Source organism: Gobius niger (assembly GCF_951799975.1).
Source record: "Gobius niger genome assembly, chromosome: 6".
Lineage (NCBI taxonomy): Eukaryota > Metazoa > Chordata > Actinopteri > Gobiiformes > Gobiidae > Gobius > Gobius niger.
The window spans coordinates 11,031,453-11,058,172 of record NC_136857.1 but is presented as its reverse complement, the minus strand read 5'-3'; the positions used below and the strand labels follow the sequence as shown (position 1 = coordinate 11,058,172).

The following is a 26,720-nucleotide window of genomic DNA, read 5'->3' as shown; positions in this document are numbered from 1 at the left end:
CACTAACTACTGATCTACGGCCCTTCACCCCGTGTACGCTTCAATATGCGGCCCCCCATGAAAAATGTTTGGACACCCCTGGTCTAAATCAATGTCAGGCACAACTGATCGTGTCACACACTCACTACAAAAACACAACATTTTGATTTTGATGGGACATTATAATTGATAACAGGCTGCATTCACTTTTTAAACTATCTATTCCAGGCCATGGTTTATCCCGCCACGTTCCTCCTTTTTCCAAAATCCAAATGAAACCTTCTGCGCAAACATGTTCAGTCTCTGCATTGGCTACTGGGGTCAAAGCACATTTACTGCCCCTACGCGCTGGAAATAGCCCCTGGAGGGAGAGAGCTTACTCACGCACTGCCATTTTTCCTACAGTCCCTGAATGCCTCACACTGCAAACCTGCGAGAGAAGCGCAGATTGAGCAGCAGCAGCAGCAGCAGCACAGTGAGGAGAGGAGAGCGGCTCTGGGCACGACGGCCATCTTAGGCACGCTCACCTCTCGGATTTATTCTTCTGGTTTATTAACGACACATTGATCCTGACTTGAAGGGGGGAGAAGACAGACGGAGACAGCGTTTCCACTTCGCCGCGGTTCACACTCGAAGTCGGGATGCGGTTCCGAGGGAATAAACATTTTGCATCCGCTGGACTGGTCCTCGGACTACTGTTGTTATGCGCGGCGCAGGCGGCTAAAGGTAACTAAGCTGGGGATTTGTATCTGCCCGTCCCTTGTGTTCGCCTGTTGTCTCATGAACTAGCGGTGTCGATCATATTTTAAGCTGCAGAAGCGGTGAAAGAGGCGCCGCGTGAGAGTTTGTGGGATCCAAAGGGATGCGTGTGTTCAGGGACCTGTTCAGGGATGGTCCGCTGCGCAGCGCAGGGATGTGTCCGCAGCAAGTGCATCCGTGACCATTTAGCGTTTCGGCTTAATATAATGCCACATAGCGGGGGTATGACTGCGTAACGACCCCTGCTGCCATTCTATAAAGGCTATATTTATTTTAAAACTGTTAATACTTCATGGTAAAAATAATTCAAGCCCAGCAAATGACCTCTTACCATTGCTTCAAGTCTATTCTTGGTCCAGATCGTTCTCTCTATTACACCAGTAGGAAATATTTATAAAACCTATACTGCATCTGCTATTCTTTAACCCCTGTGAGCAAACATCTTCACTCTCCTGCATGTGTTATTGTTATTATATCCCCCCCATGGTTAACAATTGTCCCTTCTGGCTTATTTGGTCGGTAACAGTGGACTTGTATCGAGGCCTGATGCGCTGGCTTGGCATCGCTGTGTTTGGCTACGCATTGCAGATCCTCTTCAAAAGCCTCTGTTTCTGTCGCTGGATTAAAAATATATGCTGTGATCACCGGTTTAAGCATAAAGCGTCATACTGAGAGTGAGAGGCGGGCCAGGACTGGGCTTACACGACCATACAAAGCCTACTAGACAATTGCGCTCGGGGTATAGCCAGTTGTTTTGTTTGCATACCTGCTGCGGGGCGGATCACCTGCCCTGGAGCACCTTTATCATAAAGCATTGGAGTGCCAGATTATTGATTAGGCAAGGCAACTTTATTTATACCGCGCATTTCGTACACAAGGCAACTCAATGCGCCTTAGGTTAGAGTGTTTTTTTTCCCTTCCCAGACTGTGGTACTGGTGTCCCTGGTGCTCCTCAACTTCTTCAATTCCTGATTTTAATTTATTTACAGTCAAGCATTGCAATTATGATCAGATATGATTTATGGCAGTAGTTCTCAACCTGGGGGTCGCGAGACAAATTTGGGGGGGTCGCCAGATCATTTAGATAGAATATACATATTTTCATTAGCATATAATCAAATGTTTTATTGTAGCATGTGTTTGCTACTTTACCATCCATCCATCCATTTTCTTCCACTTGTCCGTTTCCGGGTCGTGGGGGCAGCTGTTGGAGCCGCCCAAATCACATTGCACCAGCCCCTATGGCTCCTCCTGCAGGTGGTGGGTCCACAGAAGGACGGCCTCATGGTTCTACCCGGGCCTGTTGGTCTTTTATAAAGGGTCTTCTGAACCGCTCTTTGTCTGACCCGTCACCTAGGACCTGTTTGCCATGGGAGACCCTACCAGAGGCACCAAGCCACCGACAACAGCGCTCCCAGGATCATTCGGGTGCTCAAACCCCTCCACCACGTTAAGGTGGCGGTTCCAGGAGGGGTGCTTCGTTACCAGAGTACCATTATTTGATCATAGTTTGATGAATTTTATTTCAGCCACTTGTTTTTTTCTTTGTTTTTTAAGAATTATGAAGGCTAGTGTTCCTATTTTTCACGGTAGAACCCGGGCGGGGGGTCACGAACCCCTTTACCTGTTATAATGGGGGTCGCGGCGCCAAAAGGTTGAGAACCACTGATTTATGGTATAAATCCAGATTCAGTTCATGTGTTACTTTGGATGGTTACTTTGCCTGGAGGACTGAGAGTCAGCACTTTTGATTTGGCTTAACAGATCTGCATTAGACCCCTGTTCCCGGATCGTTTGTTAACTATTCCTTTTACTTTCGATATTTGTGTGCACAATGTTTTTTACCTTCTGTGTGTCCAGGGAGTGGCAGGTGCATGTTGCTCCCTCACTGGTCATTTAAGCATGCCAGAGCAGTCCTCCTCCACGTTGCGGGCGATTTACCGTGTGGCCTTTCCCCATTCCTGTCACACCCCTTGAATGAAATAACACCGTGAAAACTATATGGTGCCCGTGACAAACACTCCAGACTCCATAGTGTAGCTCTCCACAGCCATATATTCTGTCCCGTTGCTAAGTCCTGCAGCTGGGAATGCTTCACTTCAGAGGCTCCGTGTTTTGTTAGTGCAGTGGTTTATGTCTTCCTTGATTAATCCTGAGTCGAGTTTCTTAGCTGTCGTTTTTTATCTTGTGTAACGTTTTGTGAGCGTTGAAGGTGCGCCTGCTGGCTCGTTTTTTTTTTGTACGCTCTTATCTACAATGGCGTGAGAAATTGCCAGGTTAGTGGCAGCTTATCTTCAATCATCCAAAGGTCAGCGCGTGCAATTACTGAGGAAACCGATATTAGTTCAGCCTGTGTTTTTTTTCTTATCGTTGTTCGACCCACTCTATGACCAGAACACAATGTTTCCCACTACTTGAATAATGTTCTAGATATTCAAAAACAGGATTATCAAAAACTGCAACATTACTTCAAAGTCCTTTTTGCTACAAAGCTTTCCATATCCATGATCTTCATTGCTTCAATATGTTTGCAAGCTCTCAGTTGTCCAGGAGTTTTGTACCTTGGCAAAGGGTTCTCTACAAGCAGTCATCTGGACAGGGCTGTTAACATTAAAGAAGAACTAAGTTACTTGTTTACCTTAATAAATCCTTTTCGTAGTTCCTCTGGGGGGTAATACAAGTGTTAATGGGATGATTGGGGGGGTCTTTCGTCTCCCCCTGGTGTCTCTGGCCAGAAAACTACAATTGCAACTTTCCCTGCTCCGACCCGGAGCCTCCAATACACACTAATGGAATCACGAAGAAGAAGCTAACAGGCTAACTGGCAAAGCTAACTGCGGGCTAGCACCACTGAAAACAGTATTTACAGCTAAGTTTGAGTGAAAAAACTTGTCTCCATTGTGTAATTGAATGTACAATATCTCTCTCTCCCTTTGTCTTTTCTGTCAGCGTAGTATTTACTCTCACGGACAATGATGAGTAAAAAAATGCAACATGCTACGACACCTGTAGTTGCGTTTATGGCCTCAAGGGGCATGAGTTACTTAGTACTGCTTTAAGAGGGGAAAGGTCTTAATTTCTAAACAACCCAGTCCAATTTTCTGTGTTTAAAATCTTTTCTCTTATTTCTTAATTATTTTTCCGGGGTCACAAAATAGTGCCTGTCTGAAGCCTAAAATCCAGTTTGTCTAATGAAGGGAATCTGGATTAAAATCCTAATCCTAAACCAAGTAACTGCATATTTCTGTGCCATTGGAAGCCACAATAAGTCACAAAATGTAAGAATCATTTCACTATAATTGGCACTTCATGTATATTTACTGTAACATACACAGCAAATTATGAATTATTATTGCAAATCATTATTCGCTAATCATTTACAAATGGGAATTCAATACTGCTGGCCTGGTCCCAGACGGATTCATTACGTCCTGAGTGTTTGCCCATGTCATCGCTGTGAAGTAGAGCAGCCATACATCACAGTGGCACGGCTCATCCCTCAACCTCGGCAATAAATCCTCTCAATCAATTCCTGCTTGTTATTGATCTTCGCCCCTGCGTGTCCAGCGTCCCGCCCAAGTCGACATCTTGGCTTCTGTGAAAGCACGCAGCTGCTGGACGTCCCGTTCTGACCAGACCTGGGCTTCTTCTTCTTCTGTGCACACAGACTCGGACAAAAGAGGAGCCTGGAAGTTTCGCGGTTCATTCATCATGGCATTAACTGATCCTAGAGCAAATTGGAGGCCCTGCTTCCTTTGTGGGACCTTATTTAACATGGATGCATGGTATTCTCAGCTGTGGGGGCATCCTCTGCACATGTCCACTCGGTTTCCTTGACGTTTTTAGCAATGTCATTAAGCGGAGGTGCAAAGGAGAAAATTCAGATATGAGATATTTTCAATCCCAATGGTGGCAGATCTCTGTTGCTTGTAGTTCCTTTCTCATAGCTATCTTATTTCAATAAGGAGGAGACAATGCTGGCCTTTCTCTGAAGGATTTCAGCCTACATTTAAGAATTTGAACAAGGTAAATTATAAACAATACATTTTGAAAGTCATTGCATAATTGTTGCATGCAGTATGTGCCATTGGGTAACTGTTTTGTTGCAGAGCTTAGCAGTGTTATGCAACTATAAGGAGACGCTAATTGATTACTGTGGGTGGCATTCTCAATCACATCTATCATACATTTTGTTTATTTATTTGATGGGGACAATGCATATTAATGAACATCTACAACATTTAATATGCCAGATTAGAACAAAGTTTCCATCTGTAGTCCCTTGGCAGGTGACAGGGATAAAACAACACAAAACTGCTACAAATGCCACAAGTGACAACTGGTCAGTACTTTAAGTGTTCACAAGCCTGGTTTTCCTTTAGGTTTAGGCTGTGCTAGATGGGATTTAAAGGTGGCCAGTGTTGGAGTCTCTTATTCATAGTGGGAGACTCTTCCACCACTTAGGGCGTCTGACTGAAATGTAGTATTCCTGAGTGTACAATATTGTAATTGGAGTTTTATCAAGTTTCAGTGTTCTCTTTTTGTCATAATGAATGTGCGTCCCATTCAGCACGAAGCTCAAATAAACCTTTAAAGAATTATGGACATTATCACAAGAAGAAGGAGAAAGTGCTGGTTCAGATCAGTTTTAAGATGAACAATTTTAAGCCTTACACGTTAGGCCCTTAAGCTACGTATGAAATTTCTACAGTCAAACCTGTTAGCTGCCGTCATGAGGTAACCTGAGCCTTTTGTCACCATTACGTTTCTATCTTTTGGCCTGTCAGCGCTCATTGTGGGCCGTGTCATGCTGCTCGTATGTTATGACAAACTCTAAGCTATGCGAGTTCTCACAGCTGACAATAACTGCTTTGTTCCCATGCGGCCCTTCTGCATACCACCATTCACAATCCGTTGTTTTTCCTCCATAACTAACATATTCAGTTTGGCACAGACACAGACAGGGCTGCATGAAAAAATATCAAAAACATCTTGTAACTTACATTTGTGATTCATGTTTTACACTTAGTCCTCCGAGCACATTCAGACTTGTCAAGGAGCATTAATATTTGAGAGAAGATTCAAATATGAACTGCTAAACTAATACAAGAATCCCATGACTTTCAGAACTTGCTTGTAGACGTCTAAGCTACATAAGACGACCCAACTCAGGAAGATGTAATCTAAATAAATGCAGGCTTTGCTCTTTGCAAATTGCATCATTAAAATTGGTATTAAATTGAATTGCAGTCAATAGTGCTGCCTGTTGTAAAAGGGTTCATGCGACTCTTCCAGGGATCTCAAGTTGAATTATGCAAAAGGAGGTTTTTTATCTGAAAACAAAGTTGATAGTATTTGAGTGGGACACACTGAATGGATCTATTTGAATAGGGTGAGAGATGTCAGGCAAAAAATTACCGTAATTGCTGTATTTATCTTGCACAAGGCCAGAATGCAGCTTTAGAGGCGTAATTTCCCTCAGAGTCCACGGATAAATTGCGTTTTTATTGGAAATGTCGCGCAGCTCGGTGTAGTTAAAGATAAGAGCGGCTTTATTAACTACGCAGCAGGTGAAGCCACATGTCACAGCAGCGCGGGGGGAGTGGGACATTATCAGAACATAACAATAAGGTGAGTCACCTTCGCTTAGAGCATGCAAAACTCTTCAGAACAAAATGTAGATCCATTGGAATTTGCTAAACGGAAGATACAACAATGAAAATGAGTCAGTTTAGTTTATCTTACGGCGCATGTTTCGATCTGTCCTTATCCAAAACATCCTGTCCATCTCCAATTAGATAAATCTAAATTTCAGTGGCTTAAAAGGAATTATTAATCATATTCATTGGCTTTATTTTACACTACCTTGAGACATTATACCAAACTAATCTGCTTTGTAGCAATCTGTAACGGAGTAATGTGTATTAGCAGTTTGAATGTAGGCCTACATAATGAAATAAGACACAAGACCCTTATGGTTAGGGCTTAAAGTAGTACTAAGTAACTCATGCCCCTAGAGGCCACAAGCGCCACTGCAGGTGTCGTAGAAAAGACAAAATTGGATGTCGATTGTGTACATCCAATTACACAATGGAGATTTTTTTTCACCCAAACTTGGCTTTGCCCGTTAGCTTGTTAGCTTATTCTTCGTGATTCCATTAGTGTGTATTGGGGCTTCTGACCCGTAGGCAGCGAGGTTGCAATTGTGGTTTCCTGGCCAGAGACACCAGGGGGAGATGAAAGACCCCCAGATCATCCCATTAACACTTGTATTACCCCCAGAGGGACTACGGAAAGGATTTATCAAGGTAAACAAGTTACTTAGTACTGCTTTAAGGTTAGGATTAGAGTTAGGGTCTTATGTCTTATTACATTATGTACCACCAAAGTACTAATACACATTATTTCATTGTGTACGTAACACATAAGTACAAGTTATTGCAGATTGTTACACTTCATATTACATTGTACTACATTTGGCAGGTACAATGCAGGGGTAGTGTAAAATAAAGTGTTTCCAGGAGCTTTTTTGAGAATGTGAGTAGCCAAGACTTGCCTCATAAATGTACATTATGGAGACCCAAATAAAGCACGATGGGCCAATCCTCCTGCTAGGAACAGTGCTCATTACCCCAACCAAGCTCAATATCTGGACATGGAGCTCTGGGTACTGGATGGGTCTAATGCAGAGAACAAATTTCCCAACATGGACAGTAAAGTACCTTAGAGCATAGAATGGTGTGATACATCAGACAAACCGTTGATACTGACTTTCCTTCCAGATGTTCCTGTTGTCTGAAGTTGTTACTGTTACAAGGGAAACAGTGTTTACATGCTTAGAAAAGCCTTGGTGCGAAAACTCCGTCATCAGAGTTCTTGCAAGTTCACTGTTGAATTAGTTTCCATATTTACTCGTTGTCCGATTAGTCCACAGAACAAAGGGCCGTCAGGTTGAGACTTTGGGCTCAGAGTCTTGACGGGGCACGTCACAATGTGCTGCCTGTTTGAAGGATCACAGCTCAAGCTGCTCAAGAATCTGGGCTAAGCTCTCTGAAACGGTACGAAGAGCCTGTTGAAGTTGAAGCTCTGATTTTTGTGGCCTGAGAACACCGTGCTGGATTTGGGTCGGCCCTGACTGTGTGCTCATTTGTGTCTTTTACGTCTGAAAGGAGGCAGTGAACTGTCAAGAATGGGTCAGTCACAAGCGCGTTGAAAGTGGTGCTGCCGGACGATGAGAAAGTCGAGAACATTTGTTTTTGATGCAAATAATTCAGCAATGCGATGTCTACTACTACAGTGTAAAATGTGCAACAAATATGAAAAACATATTCACCCTTTTTTGCAAATTCCCGTAGTTTAGACCTCTACTAAGTACAAACATGTTCTACATTTATGGGATTCCTGTAATAGTTTAGCAGCTGGCCTTTTGTCGCAATAATAAAAGTACAGACCTGGAAAAATAACAAAGAATCTTCAAGTTTAGATGTAAATGCTCCATCTTCAAGCCACAACCACAAGCCTGACATAATTCATTCATTTATATTACCTTTTATGACCGTCAATGTTCTATTTTTACATTTTGTGAAGTTTAGATTAAGAACCTGCTTTGCAACGCAAGCGTGTCACAAGAGTTATAAAAAAAATAAATCTAGGCTGTATTTCTCATTTGCATACGTTCGTGGAGTCAAAATAGCTCAAAGACGAATAATTCATGAATATTTATAAGTAGTTTTGAACAACTCAGTGCAGCCCTTTGTGCTTAAGGTTCCTCCCACTCCTGTAAACAGTGATCGGTTCCTTTTTATGCAAACTTTAAGAAATACTTTTTCTGTGGAACTGATAAAGTACAAGTCAGTGTGCAGTTTAAATACTTCCCATTGGATTTACTCAGGCACTCCTGTGTTTTCCCATGAGCCCCATTGTTTCCAGGAGCCTGTGTCTGCGGCTGCCTTTGCGCTAATGTGAGAAAAGGGACATTAGCTTGAGGAATGGGTAACGGGAGAGGCCATTACCTGCAGACCAGCGCTGCGGGTCAGCCACAGTCAGGATGCCTGAAATGGAATACAGCAGTTCCCTATAAACAAGGTCATACTCGACTCTCAGTGGTGGAGACACAGAAATGTATTACTTCTTAACACGTTTCCCACATATTCCCACAGTGTAAGATTTAGTGATAGAGCAAGATATCATTCTAGAGGCAAGGTACACAATTAGACAATGTTTTCCTAAAGTTTGTAGTTAATATAAGTTAGTCCACCTATTATTATTTCAGGTAATCATGATTAAGACCTCACTGGATAATAAATCATCAATAATTACCATTAAACAGTAGCTTTCACAATGGTTAGATGGAGATTGCACGACCTGCCGCTCAGATCTGCAGGTCAGCTCTCTCTCTGTGGACCTTTGTGTGGTTCACAGAGGCCCAATTCAGTCGCACTAAACCTCCGCGACTCTCCCCAACCCCCTCCAGACGCGCTCCGGGCCGTGGAGGAGGGTGTGTCCGCGGGCTGGGACGGTGCGAAGGACAAGCAAATGTTGTTGCTTGGCAGGGAAACTGAGAGGCTCTCCTGTGTGAGTGGAGTGAGGGGCCCCGCGGGGTCTGGGTTTTCTCTCTTCTTAAGGGACACAAGTTCCTCTGAACAGCCCCAAGTCTGAGGGACACCAGGCCCGCGCCAAAACATGCTCTGCAGCTTGTAAGGCAAGACAAACAAAGAAGCGTGCCACCGGGAGCTTTAGTCCACGACCAAGGTCTCACCAGGAGAAGAAGAGGCTGCGAATCTGAGCCAGGGCTAAACTTAGATTTACATGCATGTCATTGCTTCACCTTTTTGGCCATACTTGTTTGTCCAAGCAGGATATTTTGGGCTGAAGGAGCCATCAAAGGGCTGTGTGTTTAGAAACAGATCATATGTTGACTTACCCTAACTTCTCTTATATAAGAAGGCAGCTTTACTTTGTTTACTCAATGGTCACAGTTACTGAAGCTCTAAATCCTTATTTTCAGTAATCACTTTGCCATGATCAGTTTTTACATACAGGTATAAATTGAGCTTTTTATGGCATGCAATTCACAATTCATTGCGATATTAAAGGAGCTATATCATGCTATTTTAGCCATTCCAAAGTTAAGTATAGGCATTTATATGATATATTATACCTCTACCATTATGGACCACTCATTTTTGTGATAAATATAAGTGTTTTCTGGAGGTATTTTTCAAACCCGGAAGACACAACGCTTCGATTCAGTTAACTCCGCCCCCTCTCTCCGCACATACAACTTTACCGTAATATAAATAAACAACAATAAGTGAAGTCACTTCACGATGCAGTTATACGGAGTTGACATCTGCAACACAGCTTCATAAATGGCTAACACACATGCTAATATGCTAACACACAAGCTAATATGCTAACCCGCGTTTGGACTGACTCACCCTCTGGTCCATCGCTGTTTACATTGTGGGACTCGCGTTGGTTATAAAAGTTAATCCACTTTGATTCTGGCGAAGGTTCACCAAACATCCATCAGTGACAGTCACAGAAAAACAATATTTTGGTGATAGTCGCTGAATCCCGGAGAAAAAAACAGCTGAGTGGCCTCTTCCTGAAAAAGGTTGAATAAACTCCTCGTCCTCGTAGCCAAACGCGCTTCTTTTTCTCCGTCCGTGACATTATCGTTAGGTAAGAATGAAGAACAGGTGTCCAGAGTAGGTAACGAGCTCCATCTTCACAGCTGCAGCGCAAACATGACTGATCTGCTCAGACGCGATGTGTTTGTTTTGGCCTCAGCTGACCTGGAAGCACCTCGGGCACATTTTTTTTTTTAATTCATTTTTTCTCTTTGTTTCTCTCTTACGACAGAAATAATGAAAAGGCTGTTTTACAAATTAAAATCAGGCCTTAAGCATAGAATTAATACATTACATTACAGACGTCGAGCACTTCCGTTCCGCTGTTACGACACAACTGAACACTCAGTCGTTCACCAGGAGAGGGAGGAGCAGCTGCTCAGAGAGCAGGATTCAGGAGGATTGTGGAGAGCTGCGTGAATGAAGCCACAAACCACTCTGGGGGTGTTTTTGATAAGGAAATAGCATAACAACATGGCTAAAAGCTCTAAAAAGTCGATTTTGCATGATATAGGACCTTTAAAATTACTTAGGCAGCACACGAGGGCTGAAAGATATATCGTTATCGTATCGATATCGAGATATGAACATTCAAGATATAGACGACATAGATTTTCATAAAGTAACAGCACTCTTTTTTATTATGTTTTTATTTTTCTGAAAAATGCTTGGTTTTCACCATAGTCATATCGTATTGTATCAACATCGAGATATCTGGCATAAATATCAAGATATTAAATTTTGTCCATATCGTTCAGCCCTACAGCTATACAGCTACACTATCATTTACACGCCTGTCTCCATGGGGTCATGAGAAACGTGCTGAACCCTTTTTACCAAAGACTACAAACCTGTCCTGAAGTGCTCGGCATTCTTGTTCCTCAGCTCATATTTCAGTCACATTGTGAATTTGGATTGTAAAACATTATTTTCAAATCTCAGATTTTTTCCCCCTCAATAGTGCAGCCCTTACAAACTAAATTATTCTACAATTATAAGATGTATGTTTGCATTTATTTAAAAAAAATACTCAACAATACTGGTCGGTTATTCAATCACTCAGTGTTGGTAAATGGTTGAATCAGTCTTTGTTGTGTGGATCCTGAGCAAAATCTACTTCAGATGCAGTATATCCCAGGTGTGTCCAAAGTGCCGCCCGGGGGCCAAATGTGGCTCTCAAACCATTTTTTGATGGCCCTCAGGCTTCTTGTTTTATTACCACACATCGCCAGAGATGGTAATTTTACTGCAGGTTTAATAATTCCACACAATTAAAACCTCAAAAATGAACATTTATTGTGAGGCTGAGCTGGCATTATGGCTCCAAGCCTAAATAAAAGTGTGGGGAATGGTTTAAACCTCTCTTAAATACACACAGTTGAATATTTGAATGAACAGCGATCAGTCTAGCCATGCCTTATATATGTCAATATACGGCCCTGGTGAATGAGGTTTGGACACCCTGGTATATCCACTCTCACCTTACTATACATGTGTCTGATATGAGTCAAATGGCATTCGCCTCCCCAAAGTCATAGTGCATCGAAAAATGATCAAAACATCCAGTGCCAGAAATACAGAAGAAAGGGTCTGGAATTGCTGTTCAGAAGTGGCACATTTTGCCGAGATTTGAGCGGCTGAGATTGTTCAGCTCCTCTCCTCGTCTCCGTGGAAACACTTCGCCGTCAGCAGCATGTCTTTGGAGCTGCCTGCGACACTCCCTTCTTCTGTCCCTCTCCTCACTGTTCTCTGACCAACCTGGCAACACAAAGCCTTTACGTAGGCTCCAATAATACAAAGCGGTCCACAAAAACCCAGAGTCAAGCCTGGACTGTGCATTTACAGGCACGGATGTTTCACGCATAGTATTTGTTTTGAAGGTGTAGAAGATGGTCCTACTCTCTATCCAATTACCAGGCGTCCCTATGCACCCATAGTACCAGCATGTCATAGTGATTTAAATCCTTGTTCTGAATCAGCAAAAGCGTGAGGAAGTTGATTTTCCTGAAGTTGAAGGCCCCAACATCTATAGAATTGTGCATATATAGAGTATGGTCATCTTTGAATAAGACAGCGGGAGGAAACAAAGAAGGTAAACAAAATGAAGTTACACCCATTACTCCACCACCACTTGCACAAAGGCTGAATTATGAATATATTTTTCTGCTAAATAAAGATAGAGAGACATAAAAAGGATAAAAAGGACAAAGTGGTTCAACAGCCCATAAATACTTAAAAATAGGGCTGAGCGATTTTGGAAAAAAAAAGCAAGTAAACAGATGCTGCGGCCAAACTGAAAACTGCAGCAAACTCAACAGCAAAAACTGACTCCGCACTTCGAGGGTCACAGTAAAACAATCCCCCACAACAACACACAATAATCTGCAAAGGAGACGCAAAAAAGTGGAATGTTTGAAGAATGTCAGAAGCCGACAACAAGCTCATGTTTTTGCGGAGCCTCGAGCCACGATGTCACGGGGTGAAGCGCTAACAACTCCACGGCTGCAGCCTCGAAACAAATCCACATGGTCCAAATAGCGATCGATAGTTTTCCTCTTCGAAGGTATAAACTCTTCATCCTTGTGCGTGTCCTGGTCCTCTGAGGCTCCTCACGTGTTTCTGTTTTGCCCTTTAGATGATTTAGCGCAACTTTGTAGCTGATTTTACATGTAAAATCACCGGGTCCTCTCCTCTGGCTGCCGCATGTGCCATCCTGTGCTTCCTGTTTGTTTTGGGCCGAGTGATCCCTGAGATTGACCTGACAGGCCTGCAATGTTGCGCCGTCCTTATTTTTGTTCCAGAATGCGACAGGATTGGCCAATTCTCCTCGATTACAACGCACCACACGATTATTGTCCTTTTTATTATAATCATGATTATAGTTTAATTAATCATTTAATTGCCCATATAATAATAATAATTGCCGATATATCGATATTTAAGATATATCGATATATTTTTAAATGAGATATGGAATTAGACCATATCGTGTATATCGGGATATTTCAAATTGAGATAGGCTATTAAGTTAACAAAAAGAAACAGGTAACATCTGACTTAAAAAAAAAAGTGTATCTTATTCTTAAACTGAGCACTTTATTTTGTTATCTTTATATATTAATGCTGCCTTATTTTGTTTTCTAGGCTATTTTTATTTAAGATTTGGGGTAGAATGATGGGAATTAATCTAACTGATTTCAATTTGTTGTAAAGTTGCTAATGGAAACAGATGATATAAGATTAATCTTCTCTCTTCCTTTTTGTTCATGTATGGATGGAAAAAAAAAAGTGTAACGGCATGACATGACATGAACAAATGAATAAATGTACACGTGCACCTTACGGAGCTTTGTTACACAGTGTTTAAGTTGACATTTTATAGTGTGTTTTCAATTAAACTATTCGTATTTGACTTTGACTTAGCATTTCATTTCACAGCTCTCCTTTTGCGGAAAAAATGTCGGGATATATATCGATATTTAGCCAAAATGTATCATATGACTTTTGGTCTATATCGCCCAGCCCTAGCTTCATGCTACATGTGCTAACGTTAGATTTTGGCTTGATTTTAATTGTGTGTGATAAATATAGAGCTTTGGAACGTGACGTCACGAAAGTTTCCGGCGCCATCTTTAAAGGTCACTCGTCCCAGCGCTAACCAGGGCTAACATGGGGCTGACAGCCACGAGTAAACATACGGCAGCTATATCAGCTTTTTCAGCGATGGTATGAATTTCTTGTGTTGTGTGCTACGTTAACTCACAGTTAGGCGGCCAGGCTGTGAGAATGGGCTCTCATTTTATATACATTTTCTACCTGGAAACGACGTAAGAGGCGCCGTGTTAGACTGACCAAAGGGACACAACTAGCCTGAACGTTAGCTCTGCTGTTAGCCACGCTAGCTCTTTATGACTTCAGATGACAAAAAAAACATACAAAAAGCACGTTTATGCACAAAATAGAAACCTAAAGGATTACACAGGTAACCCATGGGACTGCACGTGGCTTAGTTTACAGTGAATTCACTCTGGCTCAAGCAAATAAGCAAGAATCTTCACAAAAATGCTCGTTTTGTGCCGTGGCCAAGCAAGATGGCGCCGGAGACCCCAAATGCATTGCGCCGTGACGTAGGTTCCAAAGCTCTATTATGCCAATCTCACCAAAGGTTATTGTATGAGCAATGAGCAGTTATCCATAGTAGGCTACACCTACATCTCACCCACTGCTGCCTTTCATTGTGTACTTGTAGAATGTATTTGTGGCTGTAAATTGGACACAAAGCACAATTTATCTTCCCGAGCAAAGATAAAATATAAAATGCTGTTTGCGACTTAAGGTTTTGTGCTCTGATTTTTGTTGACTGTTATGTGGCGCAGAACTATTACTGTACAGCTGCGTTTGAACATACCGTAAAGGTGAGTCACGGCTTTAGCGTTAAACCAGTGAAAACAGTGTTTAGTGTCTGTTGTTCCCGCTGAATCTCAGGATTTACCGAACCTTTGTGCCCCTTACATTGTCGCAGGAAGTTCTCCATCACGGGTAATAGGTCAAACTGTATAGGTTAGGCTCTCATAAAAGACAACACAAAGCTCTTTTGTTTCTGTGGCCCGTCCTCTGGTCAATATGTTACCGCAGGCTTTTGGGGCGACATGAAAGGAGCTGGCAAACCTCTGACTGCGCTGGCATGGCATGGCACACAGTTTACAGGTCCCCGCAGGATGACACTGGTGATCACTTTGTGCTCATTTGGCACAGCGCAAAATGGTTATGAAAGAGAAAAGGACCATCTGATATGCTTTTTGTAAGTGCAGCCAAGGACGCTTTTGTTTAATTGGTGTGTGTTGGCCAAATATTACAATACTTATCTAGATTTGTAGACATTTTGTTTTTGTCAAGTTTAGAAGGGTTGGTTTCCTCTAAGCATTTTTAGTTTGTTTTTTTAAAGTGGTACAGTCAAACTTGGTACATGATCAAAATATGTGTGTGCCTGGCAGCCCTTCTTTTATGTTTTGTCTCCCCTCGACCTCGCTGTCAGTGAATGAAATCGGCGCGTCCCATTATCGGATTAAATTGCGCAGGCTTTATTTGCTGTAACAGGATTCAATAGCAGTGCCCATGTTGCGCTGAGGTACAACAAGGTTACCATCTGCGCCCATTGTCTGCTTTGGAGGCAGAACAAGATAAAGGCGCCGCACGTTTTGGAGAAAACATGATCAACTTTGCAAGGATTTTTTTTTTTTTTTTGGAGCAAAGCAGCAAGACATTACCCTCAGACCCATCCTCGTGTTGTTGTTTTTTAATTGCTGATGATTTATTTATGTTTGTGAAGACATTTTGGTTTGAACGGTCACCGGAGTCGATTTTATTTTGCCTTCTGTTCTGCTTAAACTGTGATTTTCGCTGCCTCCAGGTGTGATGAGTCGAAAGCCGATTAATAAGTCATCAATCTCAATCCCTTTCTCCTCAAGGCAGGTTTGAATGATTTAGTGAGGTGAAAATTGCATTCCTCAAACTGCAGGTGGTGTTTTAATATAAGAAATTATAGAAATCTGTTTCCTCTCAAAACATTAGTGGATGGGGCCATGGTTGTGTCTTCGTTAAGTGTATGCAGGTGAAAAGATGAACATTTATTTTGATGCCATTGCTAATCAATGACTTCTTATTGATCACACACTGCCCGATAAAGTGCCAGGACAGGGATCTTTTCACTCAACATTCAACATTCTTCTTGCACAGGAAGTTTAAATTGTATTGTTCATTACCATTTAGTTGCTTTATTATGTTTTTTAACAAATAACTAAAGCAACTTTCTTCCTCTGAGATGAGATTTGTGTTTGTTGCTGCTATTTTGTTGATAGTGTTTGGCTCCCTTTTGGGCTTAAACATGTTTCCTCTCTCTGAAACACTGTTATTCCAAGATACGTGAGCGTAGTCATCAGGTAATTGCTAATGGAGCTTTCGTCCGGCTCTGCATCGGTGAACAGTCAGTCCAGCGTCGCCTTTGTTTGCAAATGAAGCGTAGTTAGTGTGACATTGATTGCTTTGGAAGTTTTCTTCGAGCAGATGCTTTTATGTAAAAGTCTTAAGTGTGCGCTTCATAATTGAGTCAGTTAAGATTGTGTTTTGGGCCTAATAAATTGCTTTTACTGTTCAGTTAAATTGACAAAATGGCGTCCTTTCCCTCCCTGTTATTGGGTGAAATGTCTGTTTGGGAGCTTCTTGTAATCATATTGTGTTAAATCTGCAGCCATATCAAAACCCACCATTTAAAAAAAAATGTTTTGATTGAATATTCATAAAGTTCCAATTTCTCTGTTGCAGCGCGCAGAACATCGTCACTTGTTTTTGCACAAGTTTCCAGTCTCTCTGTTCTTTGCAGGTTTGCAGAAGGATGATGAAGCCGTCTTGTCAAAAAGCTCTTGTTGGCAATTTCACAGTGTGTATGCGGGTGTCGCGCTCTGTGCAAAGACGTGTTTCAGATTTGGATTTTGAACAGAGTTTGCTCAGCTCAAAGTGGCTTTGATTTCCAGAGCAATATAGGAGTCTGCAGTTCACTTTGAATCCGCCACAGGCCTTCAGGCCCTGGCTCCTCTACAGACACACACCTGCCTCACGCTTTTCAGACGCTTTCAAGTCTGACTCTGAACCCATCATATTCAGCATTTTGCTTTAATCGATTTGTGCCCTCTCTTAATTTTTCAGTTCTTCATTGTGCCCTGGAGGAATTCTACATAGAATCGCTCATGTATTCTTAAAGTTAGTCCTTGCAAACACGGTTCCTGTATTAGTGATGCTACTACGATGAAGCCCTTACTACAGAAATGATAAGCAAAAACAAGACTTCGACATCACACGTACTGAGCCCTGTTAAAAAAGTGTTTGAAGTGTCAAAGTTTCATCTTGTCCTGTCAAAGATCAGAGCTTTGAACTCAAAGGTATAAATGGTAATGCCGGTTGTGTCTCTTTTGCAGTATTTACAACCTTTATAAAAAGATGAATGAAATTTGCTGCAGTGGTTTTAAAATCTGAGAGTAACATATGGCCGTCTCTGACTATTACCCAACAGTCCCAGCTTTGTGGCTTCTGAAATCGCTGTCTCAGTGCCATGGTTGGGTGCCCCTCTCTGCTGACTGTTTGATGCCTACATGTGACCAGGCTCAGACTGTGCCAGACTCTAAAGCAGATTACTGTAGTAGTCTGTGCTGGCAATCTGTCTAAAGGTTTCCGCTCTCACAAGACGAGGCTCAGCAAAGACTTAGATTTATGGCCTGATCAATTTGCAAATGGCAACCACAGCAGCTGCTCCACATTTAGCTTCACTTATGGCTTTTCAAATAAACCTTAGACTTAGACAAACTAGATTGATCTATAAGGGACACATCAGTTTTTTTCACAAATAACCTCATTCAGATTGAAATGAGAAAACCAGTGTAATAGATATTAATATTAAAAGATAGTGCAGTATCCTTTGCAAACAAAATATCATTTGTCCATCAGTCTTATTCTGAAATACATGTGATTCTTGTTTATAGTCTTGCAGGTCATATTTCTCAAAAGTGAGTGCTCCTGGACATGCGCATCTGAACTCCATTTTGGAAACATAGATTACAAACATAATTATTACAATCTCTATAATTATCAGAAATTTTTTATTTCCAAGAGTTCAGGATTGAATGTTGTTTATTCAGCATTGCCACAGAAATGCACTCTTTTAGGGGCTAAAAACAATATTAAAAAAGTAAAGAAAAAAGCTGTGAGACAATTCTATAATCTGCCGGGTCACTACTGGTAACACTGTATATCTCTGTTGTGTCTAGATGCTTTTGAACAGTAACTCATGCAATTTACATTTTAAAATCTCCATTAATGTACTATTATGGCACTAAATACGTAGATCAAAACTAGAAATGCTGCGGACATATTATACTAATCTGGAACAAATAGATTGTAGTGAATTGTTCATGTAATCAATGAGAATTCCTCTAATTTTAGTATTAACGCACCAAGAGTCAATGGCTCTACTCAGATTGGATTTGGCAAACATACAGTTAATTATGTTGGAAATGTAGCCCCAGTTGTTAAGCCGAGATAGTAATTTGAAACACGGCCTTGCGTCATGTTTAGCAGATGTTTTGCCATAAGTCTTCTAATTATAGGTTCATTAACATGAGAATATTATTATTAGCTTAATTTATCCTTCTATAATTGCATAAATATTGTGATGGACGACGTCTCAATAAACATGGTCTGTGTGTATTTTCCTACACAGTGTCTGGTGCATCTTATTTTCTTCTTCTTGGTGTAGTTCAAACAACATTTGCACACGTTCAGTACAATGACCCTCCCACAAAGGTAGTTGCTATGGAGACGGCACCTCACCTATCAGGGGTCTTAATGTTCAGGCTGCTTTTGTGTGTGCAGCATATTGATTATAGTTATGTAACGCAAGAAAAATGACCCAGCATTTCGGAAAGAGCGACTGTTTAGCAAGGTATTTCAAAGGGAACTGCAAACAAGATGCAGTTTTGTGATTTGCAGTTTATCGCTCGTCACAAAGACTGCATTAACAAAAAAATCTGCCATCGTAAGGATTTATAATGTATAAAACCTGTAAGCTCTGTGGTTAAGACCTCCACAAACATGCTCTGAAATGGGATTCTTTTAGTCTGTAAAGCTGTTTGAATTAACATACAAATGCCCATAGGATTTTCTGAACCTTTTAGGCACCGCATGGACTCTTATGTAAGTCTACCTGACTACACTGTGGTGGTTTGCTGCTCACACCTAACATTATTGAATGCATTAACAAGCAGTGACCTGCTCTACAGCAATAGATAATTACGGTAAATTGAAAAGAAATGCTTTGTGGATGAAAAGTTTTATTGTTTCATGAAATCCAGTTCTCCTTCTCTGTTAATCCAGTGTGGCGCCTTTGAAAACAGAGGCTCCACTTTACAGCAATGAGCAAAGACTTTTCCATGATGACAAAACCATAGACCATGTACAAATGCCTGGTGTACAACAATAAAAAATAGTTATTGTTAGTTAGTTACTGTCTGTCATTTATTTCCTACATTTGATACATAAAATTTAAAGTCAGACTCCTTCTGTGTTCACCTGGAGCAGTTCTTAGTTGTAGCTGCATTTCAAAATACTCCATATGGATAAGGTATGACATTTTCTCTAGTTTGGCTTTACCCAAATCTCAAATATGCTCGATGATGAGGCTAAGGCCTTCATAACTGATCCTAACTTTGTGTTTTTTTCATCGCTTTTCTATTTTGTCATGTCTTTCATCACATTTGTGTCACTTTTTAGTCATGTTTTTCTCGCTCTTTTTCATCAGTTTTCATCCTTGTTTTGCGTCTCCATTTCGACTCCTTGATCAATAAGCTTTTGGATTTGGGTAAAGCCGAACTGGGGAAAATGTGCTCGGTGAAGGTGGGGTTAAGATGTTAAGCAGTTGTTTTGTACACCCACAATAGAGAAAGATTACAGACAACCACCACCATCCATCCATCCATAAAGTGTACTGTTTTTATTGCCTGAAATAGCAAAATTATGACCAATAAGTGTGCAGGCTTCCACTGTATAATTTTCACTTTCCTTCTGTATGCCCGCCCTATGTGACTTATACATAATGCGTGGTCCTTATCCCCTGCAGCCTCACTGTCACGCCCTGTTCCCATCACCTGTTCACTCGCACACAGACACCGGCCTGTTGTCCCAGTGCAGACACGAGCGCATACGGACTGTAACGGAGCTCCACTCCCCTGCGCTGCCGCCGTTTCCCTGAGCCAGCCCCAAATGTGTCACTCACCGCTACCGCTTCTCCGCCGCGGGCTACTGCGCAGCTCTGCAGATGCCATGTTTTTTTTTAGGGGTAAACAGTTTTGCAAATGATCTCACTAGCGCTCCATAAATCAGCCTGAAAGCCATATCCACGCACTGTCTTCTTCCTTTTGATGCTTAACTTCAAAATATATTCACAGATTGTCTTTGTTTGTCGCCTGAAACACTTCGCCGCTACCTTAAATCAACTTGAAAAATGTGCCTTTTGTAATTAACGTTTGACTACGAGGCAAGATTTAAAGTGAAGGGTAATGAGGAGAGACATACGCTGTGATGAAATGCTGCGCAGATTTCTCAAACACTCAATCCTTAATGTTTTTGGTGATAATGTGAGAGTGTTCAAGTGGTGCTATGGTGGAATGACACACTTGCGAGGAAAGTCATTGAACACATAGTGATTTTGTTTGTTAGTACTAATGGCCCTTTGAATAATAAGCCAGTCAGGTTAGTTTCAGTGTAAAACATATAACTTGGAGATGTGATACAATGGATAAAGCCACAATCTGGATAGGAAATATCAACCGTTGCCATGGCAAATGTGGCAGCCATCTTGCAGTTACTAAATTCTCCCAAATGAAAGTAATGTAAAAAAAAAAAAAAAAAAAAGGGATATAATATTGACGGTAAAACGGTTAGGTAATCAAATACAGTTGTCATGTTGGAGTCCTAATAAGACAGGGAAGTCCATCTGTCTTTGTCCGTTTATGTGATAAAACCAGCAAATGTGGCACAGGCGTAGCAGCTCTGTCCTTCTAGCTACAGCAGGAAGATCTGCTTCACTCCTCAGACTAAATTAACACATCAAAGTGGAAACAGAAACCCTTTCTCTGTGATTTTTACAGTTTGTCATGTCAACAGAGTCTGAGTCCGTGTTTAAGCTGCTCAAGGCATTAGCATGCTACCGGTTAGCAACTGTCTACCAATGGCTCCAACACGATAAACACATGTGTGGCTTACATCTTTGAACACTGAGGAAATGCTACAGTAACAGCTCAGCTCTGACCTCTGTCACATGTTGTATCCAAGGCTAGATGTTTGGAGTGTGGTTCGGGGCTTTCTCATGGAGAGGTCAGAGCTGAGCTGTTGAAGCTTAATGCTAACCGGTAGCATGCAAACATCTTGAGCAGCTTCAACACTGACTCACTGGTTTCTTCACATAAAACGTGTGCTCTCTGGGGCCATGTTTTTTTACTGTTTTCTTCTTGAGCAATGATTACAAATACATATAAATGCCACTGTCAATCAGTTGTCTTTCATTTATATCCTAGATATTGTTATTTGTTGAAGTACTGCATAATGCACCTCGGGATTCAAAATGGCTGCCAAAACAACAAAAGTCACATGACTGAATGTATAGCTGCATGTCAACACACTGTGGACACATCCAGCATTAATTGATACATTCACTTTTACACCAATTAATGAAAAGGTTTTGCAAGATTTTAATAAAATAATTCAGTTTCCTCTGAAGTTCTTCAATGAGTTTTCGAGTGGGGGAAAAAAATCACAATATGGCCGCCAGCGCGGGTTACAATGGATATCTATGGAGTTTTATTATAGATTTGTGGATGCACCATTTACCCCTGAACTAACATAAGCTCGGTGGCACAGGGGCTCGGTGGTAAATCTTCCGCCCAGAAATCTGTTGGTTGGAGGTTCAATTCAAGCTCCTATTCTTTACCAGTGCGAGGTGATGAGCTCTCAACTGGCTTTGTTGTTGCCTGTTTCATCAGCTTGAAACAGTTTGAATGATAGTCTGACTATTAAACCTCTTGCGCATTAGACAAAGTTGAGGCGAGATGAGAATCGACACTAACATTGATAAAGGAGCTTGTAACTTCTTCATATCCCCGGCCCTAATGTTTTTTGTTTGAGAGACTATTGAAGCGAAGGTGGAATAGCTCATTAGTGAGGGAAGCACTTTGCCGATAAAGACATTTTTCCTCAGGACATGGATAATTAGCGAAGCCTCCTTACACAGATGCTGACTCTTTCTCTCTCTCTTCTGTTTTTTTTTTCCTACAGTCAATAAGCACAAACCATGGATCGAGACGACGTACCATGGGATCGTAACAGAAAACGATGACAAAGTGCTCCTGGACCCGCCTCTTATTGCACTGGACAAGGACGCCCCCCTACGCTACGCAGGTGAGAGCAGATGGACAGAGCGTTTAGCGATGGTGGTTCTAAAATGGTTTTGGCATCATGTTTATTTTTTATTTTTTTGACCATAAAGCACCCCAGGTTGAATAGTTCTACCTGGGGTGTACTAAAGGTAGCTTAGTCCTTATAGTAGTAGTTTTTTAGCATTGTTTGTAGCAGATGGGAGCGGAGACATGGGCTGTTTGTTCTGTATGCACGCCAATAGGGGCAAGGGGTTTCCAGCTGGGTAGTTTAAAAAGGTACCAGTATAGTACAACAAAAAGAAAAGGCACTACTTTTACTTCTTTCTTTTTTAGGTAAGTTGGTGTCTTAAACTGGTACCGAAAAAACTTAATGCGAGGAGACCATGCTAAAAAACTTGGTTGTCCTTTCTCAAACAGATGATACAAACTAATAGTCAAAGAAAAATAACTTATGAACACTATTTTGGGTGTAATTCAATTTCTCAATAATCTTGACGCTCCTGTTCAGGGTAATGACTAAGTACACAAAAGGTATTGTCCAGGTGCCATTACTGTAAAGTATAGTTTTCAAGCAATATACGATCAAGTTAGGAACTATTCTTTTGTTAAAGGAGCTATACCTGATTGTACAAAGAAACAGGGTCACTCAAATTTCAAATTGCTATTTTCTGGTCCAAACTCATCTCAAACTTTCCTAATGTATTTACAACATCAAAATTCGTCACAGGGACTGAGTTTAAACCAGGTTTCACAACTTTCAGGGAGGAAAACTGTCACTTCACTGTAAAAAATGCCTCCTAGCCTGACATTTTATGACTGTTTAGAAGGCTTTAAAACCAGTGCTTTTTGGATAAATGTCTGCTTCTACCTAAAGGACAAAACAAATTTTATTCCAATACAGAACATTAAAACGGTAGCGCAGCGGTTAGCGCCTCCGCTTCACAGCTAGAAGGTCCCGGGTTCGATTCCCACCAGGACGGGGCCTTTCTGTGTGGAGTTTGCATGTTCTCCCCGTGTCTGCATAGGTTTCCTCCGGGTACTCTGGTTTCCCCTACCACTAAAAACATGTGCAATAGGTGAATCCTCCAGCGAGGTGATTATGACGATCAGCCTGGCTCCACATCGTGGAGATGGGTCCCTGGGTGCGCTGCATTGCTGTCGTCCTTACGGGTTGTAAATGCAGAGGACAAATTTCCCTATGGGGACAAAAAAGTATACAAACAAAATCAAGAATAGCTCCTTTAAAGTTCCTTATAGTGATTGGCCGCCAGAGCAAAAATGTATATCATATTATCAATAGATTCCCACCACTTGCTGAAATGTTCATTGTTATAATTTCCTGCCTCAATTTTGATTAAACTCTTAGTCCATTTTCCTGTCTACTTTTCCAAACTAGTCCTGAGCTGACATCTGCTGGGAATTGTCACAAAATACTGACGTTGTGTCTCTTCACTCTTGGATTACAATTTTGTTAATGAACTTCCAGCATCAGACGTCTCCAGTTCATTCCCCACATTCAGTTTTTATTAGGGTTCAGCTCTTTTGAAATTCAGATCAAAATCTTCTTTCATGTGCTCCCAGCGGAGAGGCACAATTAGTATGCTTTATGTACGAGGCAGTGCTCGCGCCGGGCTGCTTTAATCGCACGGGAATTAACTTTGGCGGCGATTCAAAACACCATCGCTGTGGAAATGCTCTCGCCCAAACTGAGTCACATGAGCCTTGATCTGTGAGCGCTGCTGCAGAGAGACCGACGCTACCACACGCTTTAATGATGGACGCTTTTATCTTCTATTTGTCCAAGGCGACCAGGGGGTTCCTTCATGTGTTCTCAATGTGTTGCAAAGGCTGGTTATAGTTTTATATTACTTAACATGAAACAAAAATATAACAACATAAGAGGATCAGGGAACAAGTGACAGCAAGTGGAGCTTGTTGGGCTTAAACTGAAACAATACATTACCTTTTTTTTTATTGTGTTTTAGTGTTAATGCCTCTTGTGGTTATCAAATCAGTTAATAAGATCACAAAGATTTTATTTTTATTACCCAGAAGTAAGATTTTAGGATAAGTTTGTAATAAATAGGCTAAAATAATATCCTTATGTACAGTAGTATTGCGAGTCGGTGCTGAAACTAGTGCCAAATTGGTCAGTTATTTGGGTTGTGGATTCATGTCAAGATCACCCCTGAACTAGATACAACCAGTTATGGTGACTTGAATAGTGTCCTGTAATTTCATGTGATCGTAATTCGTGAGCCCTAAAGGAATAAAAAGAGCGTAAACAAATATAGGCTCTGTCAGACTTCAAGGACTTCTTATTCAGTGTGCAGAGACTAAAAGTGTATCTATCTATCTTTCTCTAATTTAGTTCCTTCTGTATCCTTGACTTTAATTTAAAGTTTTGTTTTTTGATAATTTGATGAATCCTTAATTTAAATGTACAATAGATACAGATGGCATCTCGTCATAGAAGAGGGCGTGGCTTCGCCGAGGGGGAAAATATAATCTTTTGGGAAACAGCAATCAGCATTGGGCTAATGCTAACGGTTAGCTAGCGCTTGCCACAACTGCCGTTTTTTCACTTCTACAGAACAATCTGCTGTGAGAAAATATCCATATGGGCCCGATTTACACTTGACTTTATTTGTGTGATAAATAAGTTCATATTCCACCAGAAAATGGCAAAAAAGAGTGGAAAATTGTGTTTCTCTAAAGATTCTATTTTCCCCCTCGGCGAAGCCACGCCCCCTTCTATGACGAGATGCCGTCTGTATCTATACGCAATAGTATCATGATCGCAATACTACATTTATCGAATATCTTGCACAGCCCTAAAGTTCAGCCGGTCTTAATCATTACAACACACTCGGCCGCTCAACAAATCATGTCCACAGCTGCCATTCAATACTCCTCAGAATATCCCGCGGCTATAATTGACATGTAGATTGACAACCCCAGCAGAACCCTCCTCAGAGCAGGTCAGGGCCAGCATCGATCCAGAGCTCCAGTGTGAGCTCAGTGTGGAGCAGAGAGCGCGGAGAGGAGCTGAGGCCTCTTCATTATTGGAAACAAAGGCTCATAACTCCGCCGCATGACTGGCTCAGAACAGCAGAGGCCTGTGTGAAGCTCCTGACCTGGGCTCACGAGTGGAAATCAGACGGTGAGAGCTAAAACAACAATCAAATACAAGGACAATTTATCAGAAAACGTCTAAGCGGCAGCACGAGCAAGAAGTTTTCAATGTGTGAATATTGTTTTATAATTAACGTAGAATAATAGATGAAGAGAAACAAAATTGAATCTTGATCTGACTGAATGTAGAGAGATTGTTTCATTGTAATTACAGCAGTGGAATCAATATCACTATTTAAATCGCAGATTTAAATACTCACATTTATATTTAGATGACAAAATGTCCTCTGGAAACAGCAAAGTCTCTTCCTAACTGTCGCTGAGCGCTCTACAAACATGTTTTGAAATACATGTGATTAGTTTTGCATTTGTCTTCCTCAAATGTTGATGCACCTGGATGTTTTTTTTCCTGTGCACTATGAAATTAATTTTAAAGGGATAATTCAGGATTTTTGACATAGATCCTCATTTCCTAGTTATCCAGAGTGTTGTTGATTTCTGGAGTTTTTTTTTTTGTAATTCATGCAGTTCTTATATTTGAAGAGTTTCGTGGCGCTAGGCTAGTGCATTTCTATGGTATCAGCTAGCCTGCATTAAAAAACAGACTCCACAGTGCACCTGACACAAATCACTTATAACGCCAGATTAATGTTATAATTGTTTGTGTCGATAGAATCATTATTGGAATATAACTGACCTTGCATCACATGAATTACCGCATTTTGAGGGACTATTTTCTTGCAGATCACTCCGCTGCTGCGTAGCTTATAGGGCTGAAACAACTAATCGATTAATCGACAACTAATCGATTACTAAAATAGTTGTCAACTATTTCAGTAATCGATTAATTGTTTTCTAGTAAACACAGACTAAAATAGAGCTAAAAAGACATGAAAATTATGTATTTTGGATGAAAACCTACTTTGTTTTTAAAGTTAGGGTCTGCAGTGTTTTGTAAATTGTAAATTTCACAAATATCTGTCTTTGTCTCGTCCAATCAGAAAGCAGAAGTAGCACAAAGAGCCTCGTACAAACGTTTACTTTAAATTTACTCCATCAACATGTCCTCAAGCGGCGCCACTTTAGCTCTATGTGATAAAAATTTAAAAAAAAAAAATTTCCTTGCACCTTTCACAGTCAAGCAATTAATCGATTAATCGTAAAAATGATCGGTAGATTAATCGATTACCAAAATAATCGTTAGTTGCAGCCCTAGTAGCTTATACAACCACAA

The 26,720-nt window shown here is 41.2% G+C and overlaps 1 protein-coding gene across 2 annotated transcripts in view; it reads left to right on the top strand.

Annotated features, from left to right (window-relative positions):
* The first annotated feature begins 441 nt into the window (after positions 1–441).
* Positions 442–26,720, top strand: part of clstn1 (calsyntenin 1) — a 50,524-nt gene continuing 24,245 nt past the window's right edge. For both annotated transcript variants that reach the window (XM_079558594.1, XM_079558593.1), the window contains exons 1-2: positions 442–705; positions 22,251–22,373. In XM_079558594.1, the coding sequence (XP_079414720.1) occupies positions 621–705; positions 22,251–22,373 (208 nt within the window). In that variant the 5' untranslated portion in view covers positions 442–620. The remainder of the gene's footprint in view (positions 706–22,250; positions 22,374–26,720) is intronic.